An 11,547-nucleotide genomic window follows, 5' to 3' on the forward strand; every position below is an offset into this window, starting at 1 on the left:
AGTCGGTGGGGCGAGTGCCTTCCTTGGGTGGGGTGGGGGGAGCTTGGATGGACCCCTGCCTGTGATGCTTAGCTGAGATTCCTGCTATGCTGGGGGTTCAACTAGATGACTCAGGAGGGCCCTCCCTACTTTACAGTTAGAAGCCCCCGCACTGCCCCCTCTACACCACCCAGATGGGACTCTCTGGTCCAACCCCACAAGGCCATTCCTCTGTCTGGACGGGGAGGGGGAGATAAGGTTCGCCAGCACTGCAGCCCCTAACTTTCAAGCTGGGGCAGAGATGCAGATGCTCCAGGGTCTGGGCTGGCCACAGGCACCCATGGGCGTGGATGTTGAGCCTTTCTTTGGGAGGGGGGTGTTACAGAAAAATCTAGGTGCCAGGCTGCTCAGTCCCCCAGCTCGTCGGGCTGAGCCTGCGGGTCCCTGCGGAATAAAGGGAGGAGTCCAGCCAACCGGAGCAAAGAAAGAGAGATTGCAAGGAGAGAGATTGCAAGGAGCTCCAAAGGGACTTCTCCAAACGGGCTGAATGGGCCGAAAATACAGTTCATTGTCAATGAGATTAAAGTGATGCATGTTGGGGGAAAAAAAACCTACGCCCATTAATATAATGTACAGGCTCATGGGTCTGAATTGGATTTCACTGTGTGCTCTGGGTCACCTCATGAGAAGAGAAGACTCCCTGGAAAAGACCCTGATGTTGGGAAAGATGGAGGGCACAAGGAGAAGGGGACGACAGAGGACGAGATGGTTGGATGGTGTTCTTGAGGCTAGCGGCATGTCCATGGGGTCACGAAGAGTCGGATACAACTAAACGACTAAGCAACAACAACAAGTGTGCTCTGGGAGACCAGGGGAGAGGGGAGCTGGTCGCAGCAGGAGGGGGGGGTCTCCCTGGATGCTTCAGCAGCCGGCCTCCTCTGGGTCTCCTGGCCCCCTCCTCTCCCCTCTCTGAGCCTAAACTGCTCTCTGCCCAAGCCTCTTCCTGCTCACCAAACCCTGTTTCCTCCTCAGCTTGCAACACCTCCCCTCCCGTTCTGATCCCTTTCCTCCCCTCCCGTTCTGATCCCTTTCCTCCCTCTTTCTGCGAACTGCCATCCCCTCACCAGTCCCCAGGATCTAAGCCTTCTTCCCTTGTAGTTCCCCCAACTCCCCCCCCCCTGGCACCCAGCTGTTCCATGACAGCAAAAGCAGAAACAACAGTAAAATCAGTATGATAGCAGTATGAACTGTGGGCCTCTGGTAGGAAAACTCTCTTGCAGCATGTCCGAATAAAATCTTCTGGGACTATGGAAAAGTACTACCTTCCGCAAACCCCAGAATAAGCAGGAGCTCTGGGGTTGCCCCATGGGGTTCAAGAGTGAAGATGGGCCCATCAGGAGACTTCCCTGGTCCCTGCAGCCCCTCCGTTCCCCTCTTGCAATTAGGCTTGGGGGGAAATCACCCATTAACTTACAGTATTATCAGTTTTCTTCAGAATGCTTAGGAGGCAGGGATGAAGTTTGGGTGAAGAAGCAGTGCTTGGAGATCATGCGGTGGGGGGGGGGATGACAGAGTTTGGTGCAAAAACCGTCTTGCATGCTTGAGTAGAGCAACTCCAGGGTAGGGGCCAAGTAGCAGCAGGGTAGGGGCCACGTGCAGAGCAAGTCCCACACTGAGGTCAGAAACACACACAGAGGCAGCAGGACTTCTTCAGTAATAGTTTACTGAGCTTTCAAAGCATACAGTTCTCACTGGGTCCCCAGTGAGGCACAAAACTTGGCTCCTGAGAGCAAATCCAGTTTCAGCAATAGAAAAATACAGCACACAGGATATCTACCGTATTTTCCCCTCTATAACACAGAGATTTTTTCCCCTAAAAAGGAAGGGGAAATGTCTGTGCGTCTTATTGATTGTGTGGTCCCTGGAGCCGAAAAATCAGGCAAAAATCAAATCGCGCGTCTAGGAGAAGGGAAACCTGAAAAGAGGAAGCGGCTGCTTTCCTGCATTCTGCCCCAGGGTCTTACTGTCCACCCTCCTCTGTTTCGTTGCTGTGTTTGCTGAAACGGAACAAAGAGCAGGGAAAGCCCCTCCCCTCCAGGCAAGCAGAGGGGAAAGCAGAGCGTCCTTCCTTCTAATTCCTCTCTGTGCTCTGGTGCTGCTGGGGGAGAGGGAGAGAGAGGGGGGAGGGAGAGAGAGGGGGAGGAAGAGAGAGAAAGAGAGAGAGAGAGAGAGAGAGAGAGAGAGAGAGAGAGAGAGAGGTGGCTGGCTTGGGTGGGGAGAAACTTTTGCCTTTCTTTCCTCCCTCCCGTTAAATCCCTCTCCTGCATTCTTAGCCAGCTGCTTCCCTGCACACACCTCTCATGTCCCTTCTTTGTTTTTCCTTAGCTTGTTACGTGGTTACAAAGCATAGATCCATATGGATCCTCAGGTTCTTTGCATTGGGTCACCCCAAATTCACCATCAGATCACATAGCATGTCCATGGCTACAGCCTGCACCAAAAAAATCACACACCCACTGTTGCCTGGGGCTGCAATGGTGCAAAAATGTGGTTACAAAGCATGGATCCACAGGAATTCTCAGGATCTTTGCATTGGGTCACCCCAAATTCACCATCAGATCACATGTTTGTGGCCACAGCATGAAGCACAAAAATGACACATCCACTGTTTCATTCAGAATGTTTTTTCCCTTGTTTTCCTCCTCTAAAAACGATGTGCGTGTTATGGTCAGGTGCGTGTTATAGAGCGAAAAATACGGTAAGTCAGGCACACAAACCTGCAGAAGGGGAAGACACAAGATTTACCCACCCTGGAAGAATGGCAGATGAAGGTGATGGACTCTATGGAATTGGCGGAAATGACTGGCAGAATCCGGGACCAGGGAGAAGAGTCGGTGGAAGAAGATTGGAAGAAATTTAAAGATTATTTACAGAAATACTGTAAAATTAATGAATGTTAGAATGATGTCAGAATGAAATTAAGTGATTCTAGAAGCAATGTTATAAAGGTGTATGTAAAAATGGATTGTTATTAGGTGAGAATCCAAAGCTATAATATATTAAGTTAAAGGATTAAGATAAAAACAAAGAGGGAAAGGAATTGCTGAATTAACCAATTAAACTGGAATACAAAAAAGGAAGGTGAGAGGAGGTCAGGGAAGCAAGGAAATGAAATGTAAGGTACGGAAAGATTGATTTGTTTTTATGTGTTTTTTTATTTCCCCCCCCCTGTATTTTGTATTTTTTCTCTTTTTTATTCTTTCTCTTGTTTCCTTTCTTTTTATCTATGTAATCATTTGTTTCTGAAACTTCAATAAATATCATTTCTTTAAAAAAAAAAAAAAACCGGCAGAAGGGAGCAAGGGAGGAAAGAGGATGGAAGGACACAGGGCAATGGAGGTGTGTCTTTCGCTTCCTGTCGTCTGGGAGGGAAGTCAGGAACTCGGAATCTGCAGGGGCTTCACGAAGAAAAGCTTTCTGCCGGCTGCTTCCAAGCAAATGAGCATCCCAGAAAAACACACTGTGATCTGTGGGGTGTTGCCATATCAATTGTTTTTGAAAAGTTACCACAATGTGGTCTAACCGGTATAGGATGAGATTAATAGATCGCCCAGCCCTAATCCTCATTCACCACCAGAAATCCAGATTCACCAACTCCACCTCACTTTCAAAAGGTACCTTACATCTAAAATTATACTCACTATTGTGAGACGTTACCTTCATTATTTCATTACTATACAATTTTACATATAAACAGCAGAACCTCAAATACATGACATGCTTTTAAGATGGATTTCCTGCTGAGTTGAGTTCATTGCTGTGAAGAAAAGAGTGGACTCTGAAAGGAACACGTTCCTCACTCCATACATCTCAATGGGTTCTCCCCTCTGAGTCCTTAGATGTTCCTTAAACACTCCATTATAACTAAAGCACTTTCTGCAATCTTTCCCTTTAAACAGCTTCTCCTCTTTGAGGTTTGATGGGTTTGTAGGGTGTCAACTGTTAAAGTTCTTCCTGTCCATGAGTCTGTAGATGTAGGATTCCACTAGGACTGAACCTCTGTCTACTTGACATTTATAGGGTTTCTCTCATGTGGGAGTTTGTTGATGTAAATCAAGGGTTCCACTCGGACTGAAGCTCCTTCCAAACTCCATACATTTAAATGGTTTCCTCCCTGTGTGTCCGTTGATGTTTTCTAAGGTTTCCAATCTGAATGAAGCTGTTTCCACAGTCCACACATTTATATGGTTTCTCCCCTGTGTAAATCCGTTGATGTGTTTTAAGGTCTCCATTCTGACTGAAGCTCTTTCCGCACTCAATGCATTTAAATCGTTTCCCCCCGTTTTTGAGCCAGTTGCAGTGGCGTAGCGTGGGGGGTGCCAGGGGTGCCGGCCGCACCGGGCGCAACATTTTGGGGGGCGCGTTTGGCCGGCCCCCCTCGAGGAAGCGGGAACCTCTCCAAGGCGCAGCGCGCCGTTGGTGGAGGAAAAGAGCCGCGCAGCAGCAGCAGCAGCAGCAAAGCCGGGAGGAGGAGGAGGTGGAGTGAGCCTGCTAATTGCTTGCTGGGAATTACCGTAATTTTCGCTCCAAAACACACACTTTTTTGCTCCTAGAAAGGAAGGGAAAATGCCTGTGCGTGTTACAGAGCGAATGCACTCATGCTTGCTTCACAGCCAGGAGGAGGGGGTGGAGCTGAGGAGGAGGGAGGGAAGGAGAGCCATGCCAGCAAAGCGGGCAGCAGCCGCTTACACGCGAGGAGGGACAGACGGGAGCCATAGCGAGCCGGAAAAAGTGCTGCGTAGCCAGCAACAGCTGCTGCAGCCTCAGCTAGCAAAGGTCCGTGCGCTCTCTAAACGGAGCAATGAGGCTGCAGAGGGACGGCAGGGCACAGGAGGGCTCTGAGCCACGAGCGCAGTGAAAACCAGTAAAAAAGTTTTTTAAAAGGCTGCTGGGGACAGGAGGGCACGGGATGAGGGAGAGGGGGAAATTACAATTCTCCCAGCGTCTCAGCTGATCCGCTGAGCAGGACTTGGGTTGCAGGGGATTCACCATTAGCTGTGTAAAGCAGCAAAGAGGGAGAGAAGGAGCAAAGCGGGAGTGGAAAGGAGCTGCTTACACTGCTGTAAGTGGCTGCTGTCCGGTTGGCTCCTTTAAAGCAACAGTGCTCTTTCCCTCCCCCTTCCCCGCTCAGCTCTCCGAAAAGCTCCTTCTCCACCCACCCCATGCGAGCTCCTTTTCCCCTTAGACCCCCCTCCTGCATTATTAGCCACATCCTTCTCCACCCACCCCACGCGTGTTCCTTGTCCCCTTAGCAGTGGCGTAGCGTGGGGGTGCAGGGGGGTGGCTGTACTGGGCGCAACATCTGGGGGTTAGGGTTAGGGGGCGCAAATCCACGGGTTAGGGGGCGCAAATTACTTGCCTTGCCCCGGGTGCTGACAACCCACGCTACGCCACTGGCCAGTTGATGTCTTCTAAGGTTTGCATTGAAACTGAAGCTCTTTCCACATTCCATGCATTTATATGGTTTTTCACCCGTGTGAGTCCGTTGATGTATTCTAAGTACATCACTCCGACTGAAGCTCTTTCCACACTCCCTGAATTTATATGGTTTCTCCCCTGTGTGAGTCTGGTGATGTTTATTGAGCTGTCCACTCTGACTGAAGCTCTTTCCACACTCCATACATTTATATGGTTTCTCAACCATGTGGGTCCGTTGATGTGAACTTAAGTTTCCACTCTGACTGAAGCTCTTTCCGCACTCTATACATTTATATGGTTTCTCCCCTGTGTGAATCCGTTGATGTTTTCTAAGGTCTCCACTATCACTGAAGCTCTTTCCGCACTCTATACATTTATATGGTTTCTCCCCTGTGTGAGTCCGTTGATGCATTGTGCACTGCCCACTGTGAATGAAGCTCTTTCCGCACTCCATACATTTATATGGTTTTTCACCAGTGTGACTTCGCTGGTGTAATTTAAGTTCTCCATTCCGCCTGAAGCTCTTCCCACACTCCATGCATTTAAAAGGTTTTTCACCCGTGTGAATCCGTTGATGTTTCCTAAGCTGTCCACTATCACTAAAGCTCTTTCCACACTCCATGCATTTAAATGGTTTCTCCCCTGTGTGAGTCCGTTGATGTTTCCTAAGCTGTCCACTATCACTAAAGCTCTTTCCGCAATCTATACATTTATATGGTTTCTCCCCTGTGTGAGTCCGTTGATGTTTTCTAAGGTGTCCACTATCACTAAAGCTCTTTCCGCACTCTATACATTTATATGGTTTCTCCCCTGTGTGAGTCCGTTGATGTCTTCTAAGGTGTCCACTATCACTAAAGCTCTTTCCGCACTCTGTACATTTATATGGTTTCTCCCCTGTGTGAGTCCGTTGATGTTTCCTAAGGTATCCACTATCACTAAAGCTCTTTCTGCACTCTATATATTTATATGGTTTCTCTCCTGTGTGAGTCCGTTGATGTTGTCTAAGGCTTCCACTTTTACTAAAGCTGTTTCCACACTCGATACATTTATATGGTTTCTCGCCTGTATGAGTCCGTTGGTGTAATTTCAGACTTCCATTGTGACTGAAGCTCTTTCCGCACTCCATGGATTTAAATGGTTTCTCCCCTGTGTGAGTCCGTTGATGATTTCTAAGGTGTCCACTATCACTAAAGCTCATTCCACACCCTATACATTTATATGGTTTCTCCCCTGTGTGAATCCGTAGATGTGAACTTAAGTGTCCACTCTGACGGAAGCTTTTCCCGCACTCCATGCATTTAAATGGTTTTTCCCCTGTGTGAGTCCGGTGATGTATATTGGGGAATCCTCTCTGAGTGAAGTTCTTCCACACTCCCTGCATTTACAGATGGGTAGCCGTGTTGGTCTGCCATAGTCCAAATAAAAAAATTCCTTCCTGTAGCACCTTAAAGACCAACTAAGTTAGTTCTTGGTATAAGCTTTCGTGTGCATGCACACTTCTTCAGATACACTGAAACAGAAGTTGCCAGATCCTTCTATATAGTGAGAAGGTGGGGAGGGGTGTTACTCAGAAGGGTGGTGAGAATGGGAGATAGGCAGATAGCTGGGAGAGCCTGTTGACGACTCTTAACGACTGTAATAGGTCTTACAGGAAAAGGCAAGGGGTGAGGAGGTGAGAGATGGCTTAGTCATGTATAATGAGATAAGAATCCAATGTCTCTATTCAGACCAGGTCGCTCCATTGTTTTAAGTTTGGTAATGAGTTGTAATTCAGCAGCTTCTCTTTCCAGTCTATTTCTGAAATTCCTTTGTAGTAAAACAGCTACTTTGAGATCTTGTATAGAATGTCCTGGGAGATTGAAGTGTTCTCCTACTGGTTTCTCTGTTTTGTGATTCTTGATGTCAAATTTATGTCCATTTATTCTTTGGCGTAAGGTTTGGCCTGTTTGTCCAATATAGAGAGCTGAAGGACACTGTTGGCATTTGATGGCATACACAATGTTAGACGATGAGCAATTAAATAGTCCCGAGATGGTATGTGTGATGTTGTTGGGGCCAGTAATGGTGTTGTCCGGGTGTATGTGGCAGCAAAGTTGGCATCTGGGTTTATTGCAGGCTCTGGTGCCAGTGTCTGTGTTAAGTCTGGTTGTAGTATTATTGTGGGTTAGGAGTTGTTTAAGATTGGGTGGCTGTCTGTAGGCAATGAAAGGTCTTCCTCCCAGAGCTTGAGAAAGAGAACTGTCATTGTCCAGGAGAGGTTGTAGATCTCTGATGATGCGTTGAACTGTTTTAACTTGGGAGCTGTATGTGATGACTAGTGGTGTTCTGTTATTTTCTTTTTTGGGTCTGTCTTGCAGCAAGTTCTCTCTGGGTATCAGTCTGGCTCTGTTGATCTGTTGTCTAACTTCATCTGCTGGGTATTTTAGTTCTGAAAAGGTTTGCTGTAGATCTCTTAGGTGAGAGTCTCTGTCTGTAGAATTGGAACAGATGCGGCTGTAACGTAGTGCCTGGCTATATACAATGGACTGTTTGGTATGTTTGGGATGGTAGCTAGAGGCATGTAGATATGTTTGTCGGTCAGTTGGTTTACGGTATAAGGTGGTGTCTATGCGTCCATCCTGTATTTTTATAGTAGTGTCCAAAAAATGTATTTCTTGCATAGATTGATTCATAGTAAGGTTGATTGTGGGGTGAAAATCATTGAATTTCTGGTGAAAGGTGTCCAGGGTCTGTTGACCATGTGTCCAGATGATAAAAATATCGTCAATGTATCGCAGGTACAAGAGAGGTTTGAGTGGGTAGGAGTTTAGGAAACGTTGTTCTAAATCTGCCATGAAGATGTTGGCATACTGTGGGGCCATGCGGGTACCCATTGCTGTGCCGCTGATCTGAAGGAACAGGTCATCACCGAATTTGAAGTTGTTGTGGGTAAGGACAAATTGGCAGAGTTTGGTAGCAAGGTCCGCTGTGGTTTTATCTGAAATGGTGTTCCTTATAGCTTGTAAACCATCGTTGTGTGGGATGTTGGTATACAGAGATTCCACGTCCATAGTAACTAGTATAGTATTGTTGGGAAGATTATTTAAAGATTGTATTTTTCTCAGAAAATCTGTGGTGTCACGTACATAGCTGGGAGCACTGATGGCATATGGTTTCAGAACAGAGTCCATATAACCGGAGACACCCACTGTAATAGTGCCAATACCTGAAATGATGGGGCGTCCTGGATTTCCTGGTTTGTGTATTTTAGGTAGAAGATAGAAAGTTCCTGGTCGAGGTTCTGTTGGTGTGTTGGTGAGGATCTGTTCTTGGATGTGTGGGGGTAGCTCCTTAACAATCTTGTTCAGTTCTTTCTTCAAGGAAATCCAGGACGCCCCATCATTTCAGGTATTGGCACTATTACAGTGGGTGTCTCCGGTTATATGGACTCTGTTCTGAAACCATATGCCATCAGTGCTCCCAGCTATGTACGTGACACCACAGATTTTCTGAGAAAAATACAATCTTTAAATAATCTTCCCAACAATACTATACTAGTTACTATGGACGTGGAATCTCTGTATACCAACATCCCACACAACGATGGTTTACAAGCTATAAGGAACACCATTTCAGATAAAACCACAGAGGACCTTGCTACCAAACTCTGCCAATTTGTCCTTACCCACAACAACTTCAAATTCGGTGATGACCTGTTCCTTCAGATCAGCGGCACAGCAATGGGTACCCGCATGGCCCCACAGTATGCCAACATCTTCATGGCAGATTTAGAACAACGTTTCCTAAACTCCTACCCACTCAAACCTCTCTTGTACCTGCGATACATTGACGATATTTTTATCATCTGGACACATGGTCAACAGACCCTGGACACCTTTCACCAGAAATTCAATGATTTTCACCCCACAATCAACCTTACTATGAATCAATCTATGCAAGAAATACATTTTTTGGACACTACTATAAAAATACAGGATGGACGCATAGACACCACCTTATACCGTAAACCAACTGACCGACAAACATATCTACATGCCTCTAGCTACCATCCCAAACATACCAAACAGTCCATTGTATATAGCCAGGCACTACGTTACAGCCGCATCTGTTCCAATTCTACAGACAGAGACTCTCACCTAAGAGATCTACAGCAAACCTTTTCAGAACTAAAATACCCAGCAGATGAAGTTAGACAACAGATCAACAGAGCCAGACTGATACCCAGAGAGAACTTGCTGCAAGACAGACCCAAAAAAGAAAATAACAGAACACCACTAGTCATCACATACAGCTCCCAAGTTAAAACAGTTCAACGCATCATCAGAGATCTACAACCTCTCCTGGACAATGACAGTTCTCTTTCTCAAGCTCTGGGAGGAAGACCTTTCATTGCCTACAGACAGCCACCCAATCTTAAACAACTCCTAACCCACAATAATACTACAACCAGACTTAACACAGACACTGGCACCAGAGCCTGCAATAAACCCAGATGCCAACTTTGCTGCCACATACACCCGGACAACACCATTACTGGCCCCAACAACATCACACATACCATCTCGGGACTATTTAATTGCTCATCGTCTAACATTGTGTATGCCATCAAATGCCAACAGTGTCCTTCAGCTCTCTATATTGGACAAACAGGCCAAACCTTACGCCAAAGAATAAATGGACATAAATTTGACATCAAGAATCACAAAACAGAGAAACCAGTAGGAGAACACTTCAATCTCCCAGGACATTCTATACAAGATCTCAAAGTAGCTGTTTTACTACAAAGGAATTTCAGAAATAGACTGGAAAGAGAAGCTGCTGAATTACAACTCATTACCAAACTTAAAACAATGGAGCGACCTGGTCTGAATAGAGACATTGGATTCTTATCTCATTATACATGACTAAGCCATCTCTCACCTCCTCACCCCTTGCCTTTTCCTGTAAGACCTATTACAGTCGTTAAGAGTCGTCAACAGGCTCTCCCAGCTATCTGCCTATCTCCCATTCCCACCACCCTTCTGAGTAATACCCCTCCCCACCTTCTCACTATATAGAAGGATCTGGCTACTTCTGTTTCAGTGTATCTGAAGAAGTGTGCATGCACACGAAAGCTTATACCAAGAACTAACTTAGTTGGTCTTTAAGGTGCTACAGGAAGGAATTTTTTTATTTGGACTCCCTGCATTGTAATCCTTTCTTGTCCATGTAAATCCGCTGATGTGTTCTAAGTTTTCCACTATCAGTGAAACTTTTCCCACACTCCATACCTTTAAATGGTTTCTCCTCTCGGAGTCATTGATGTGAGCTATGTGTCCCATGTCCTACCCATGTTCCCAATATTTTGGAAATGAAAAAGCAATGTCATCAAATGATAGGTCAGCTGAATGGGTGTTCAGGGAAGCTCCTGTTCTTGGAGATGGACCTCCATCTACATGCCTCACATTGCATGGCGAGAGCATGAGAAGCAGAAGGAAAGCAGCTGGCACATCGGAATCCCGGACCCCCACTGTTCCTTAAAATAATGATGGGCTGCCTGATCTTGATCCCATCCTAAAGTGACACTGAAAAAGCTGCATATTGAAGGCAAATGGATAACTGTACTAGTGAAAACTTCAACCTTGAATAGAATCATAGAATCATAGAATCATAGAATCATAGAATCATAGAGTTGGAAGAGACCACAAGGGCCATCGAGTCCAACCCCCTGCCAAGCAGGAAACACCATCAGAGCACTCCTGACATATGGTTGTCAAGCCTCTGCTTAAAGACCTCCAAAGTAGGAGACTCCACCACACTCCTTGGCAGCAAATTCCACTGTCGAACAGCTCTTACTGTCAGGAAGTTCTTCCTAATGTTTAGGTGGAATCTTCTTTCTTGTAGTTTGGATCCATTGCTCCGTGTCCGCTTCTCTGGAGCAGCAGAAAACAACCTTTCTCCCTCCTCTATGTGACATCCTTTTATATATTTGAACATGGCTATCATATCACTCCTTAACCTCCTCTTCTCCAGGCTAAACATGCCCAGCTCCCTTAGCCGTTCCTCATAAGGCATCGTTTCCAGGCCTTTGACCATTTTGGTTGCCCTCCT

The 11,547-nt window shown here is 46.3% G+C and overlaps 1 protein-coding gene and 1 long non-coding RNA gene across 2 annotated transcripts; both read right to left on the reverse strand.

The window, feature by feature from the left end:
• Positions 1 to 1,685: 1,685 nt before the first annotated feature.
• Positions 1,686 to 4,330, reverse strand: LOC308595939. Its single transcript, XR_014012237.1, has 2 exons — positions 3,326 to 4,330; positions 1,686 to 2,756 (listed from the first exon to the last, which is right to left on the reverse strand). It is a non-coding gene; the product is annotated as an uncharacterized lncRNA (long non-coding RNA).
• Positions 4,331 to 7,145: 2,815 nt separating this feature from the next.
• Positions 7,146 to 10,298, reverse strand: LOC308596877 (uncharacterized protein; the record flags this gene model as incomplete). The annotated part of the gene is made up of 2 exons (XM_081212181.1): positions 9,337 to 10,298; positions 7,146 to 8,457 (listed from the first exon to the last, which is right to left on the reverse strand). The coding sequence occupies exons 1-2, from the start codon at positions 9,402 to 9,404 to the stop codon at positions 7,146 to 7,148; spliced, it is 1,380 nt and encodes a 459-aa protein (XP_081068307.1). The 5' UTR covers positions 9,405 to 10,298.
• Positions 10,299 to 11,547: the final 1,249 nt, after the last annotated feature.

This window comes from Podarcis bocagei (assembly GCF_964188305.1).
Source record: "Podarcis bocagei genome assembly, chromosome: 10".
NCBI lineage: Eukaryota > Metazoa > Chordata > Lepidosauria > Squamata > Lacertidae > Podarcis > Podarcis bocagei.